This window comes from Gavialis gangeticus, unplaced genomic scaffold, assembly GCF_001723915.1.
Source record: "Gavialis gangeticus isolate Ggan-Ray unplaced genomic scaffold, GavGan_comp1, whole genome shotgun sequence".
In the NCBI taxonomy this organism is placed as follows: Eukaryota; Metazoa; Chordata; order Crocodylia; family Gavialidae; genus Gavialis; species Gavialis gangeticus.
The window spans coordinates 185,616-187,194 of NW_017729004.1; the positions used below are offsets into that span (position 1 = coordinate 185,616).

At 67.3% G+C, this 1,579-nt stretch overlaps 1 protein-coding gene across 1 annotated transcript; it reads left to right on the forward strand.

Moving 5' to 3' along the window:
- The first annotated feature begins 419 nt into the window (after positions 1-419).
- Positions 420-1,557, forward strand: LOC109291055 (homeobox protein GBX-1-like). The gene is made up of 2 exons (XM_019507915.1): positions 420-453; positions 820-1,557. The coding sequence occupies exons 1-2, from the start codon at positions 420-422 to the stop codon at positions 1,554-1,556; spliced, it is 771 nt and encodes a 256-aa protein (XP_019363460.1). The 3' UTR covers position 1,557.
- The last annotated feature ends 22 nt before the right edge of the window (positions 1,558-1,579 follow it).

Here is a 1,579-nt window from a genome sequence, read left to right on the forward strand (position 1 = left end):
GGTGCCCCTTTGCTGGTGCCGGAGCGTGGGCAGGGGGCAGTGCTGTCAGATTGGTTAGAAAACACTGAAGGGTGAAGAGAAAGTCGCTAGGGAGCTATCACAGACCCGCAACGAGCAGGTTTAAAGCTAGGAGCCGGGCGGGCTGGTCCACCCAGCGTGGGATTCAGGTGCAGGACCCGTGGCCGCCAGCCGTGGGGGAAGCTGAGCGCGCCAGATCCACAGGGCCTGGACACACGCTTGGAGGGAAGGGGCAGCAGCAGTTACTGAGCGCGGGAGTGAGGGGCACGGCCTCTGCATTGGCCCTTAAATGCTGGAGGCTGCAAGGGAGCGTGGACCAGGGGAAACCCCTGCTCGGACCCGTCGTCCTCCCTCTAGCCTCCACTCTCCGCCACTGCGCGACGCTGCCCTTCTGATGCGCCATGGGGTCGGTGGCTAAAGCCCCCAAGTCAAGCTGTCAGCCCCTCTTAGCAATGGGAGCCACTAAGGCTGCTTCCCTGGGACAAACGTAAACGCAGCAGGGACCGGAGCGAGGGTCACGGGTTTGCAAGGAGTGCGTTAAGGGGGGGCCGCAGTGCAACCGGGCAGGATGGGCCCACGGTCTGACGCAGTAACTGGCCGCTCTGGTGTTGTGCTGTGACCCACGCGGCTGGCTACACGGTCCCAGAGCAACCCAGCCCCTGCCTCACCTCTAGCTCCAGGCCAGGCCATCCCGTAGCTTCAGACCAGTTGCAAACTGGGGCTGGCCCCCCCCGGCAGAGAGGCAGGGCCTGGCACCCAGCACCTTCATGCTCCCCTGGGGCCCTTGCGCGGTCTCCTGAGCTTGCACCTGCGACGGCGGCTGCCTGGGAGCAGGAGGGACAGGGCAGGCACTGGGGCTGGTGTGCAAGGCCCCACTGCCCTGCGGTGCCTTCGCACGGTGCGGTGTGGGGAGCACTGTCTATACTAGGGCCTGGGGGTTGGTTGCAGCCAGGCCCCCGGGGGCACGGTTTGCACGCCCCAGCCGGCACCGGCTAACGCTCTGTCTCTCGGCCGCAGATGGGAAGGTGTACAGCTCCGACGAGGAGAAGCTGGAGGTGAAGTCGGCCGCGACGCCCTGCAGCGAGCGGGAGGAGGAGAGCTCCGCGGGGGACAGCGAGGACGAGAGCTTCCTGGACGGGGCCGAGCGCGGGCCCCTGGGGCCCAAGCCCAAGCCCAAGGGCGGCGCGGGCGGGGAGCAGGCGCCGCCCGGGTCCAACCCAGGCAAGAGCCGGCGGCGACGCACGGCCTTCACCAGCGAGCAGCTGCTGGAGCTGGAGAAGGAGTTTCACTGCAAGAAGTACCTGAGCCTGACCGAGCGCTCCCAGATCGCCCACGCCCTCAAGCTCAGCGAGGTGCAGGTCAAGATCTGGTTCCAGAACCGCCGCGCCAAGTGGAAACGCATCAAGGCCGGCAACGTCAACAACCGCTCAGGGGAGCCCGTCCGCAACCCCAAGATCGTGGTGCCCATCCCCGTGCACGTCAACCGCTTCGCCGTGCGCAGCCAGCACCAGCAGATCGAGCAGGGCAGCCGCCCCTGAGCCCCCGGCGCCCACCCAGGGGA

Bases quoted from the DNA above. Each gene is read 5' to 3' on its own strand.
- LOC109291055 (XM_019507915.1), top strand. From the start codon at position 420: ATGGGGTCGGTGGCTAAAGCCCCCAAGTCAAGCT. The intron at 454-819 runs GTCAGCCCCTCT...CGGTCTCCTGAG, and splicing joins TAAAGCCCCCAAGTCAAGCT to CTTGCACCTGCGACGGCGGC.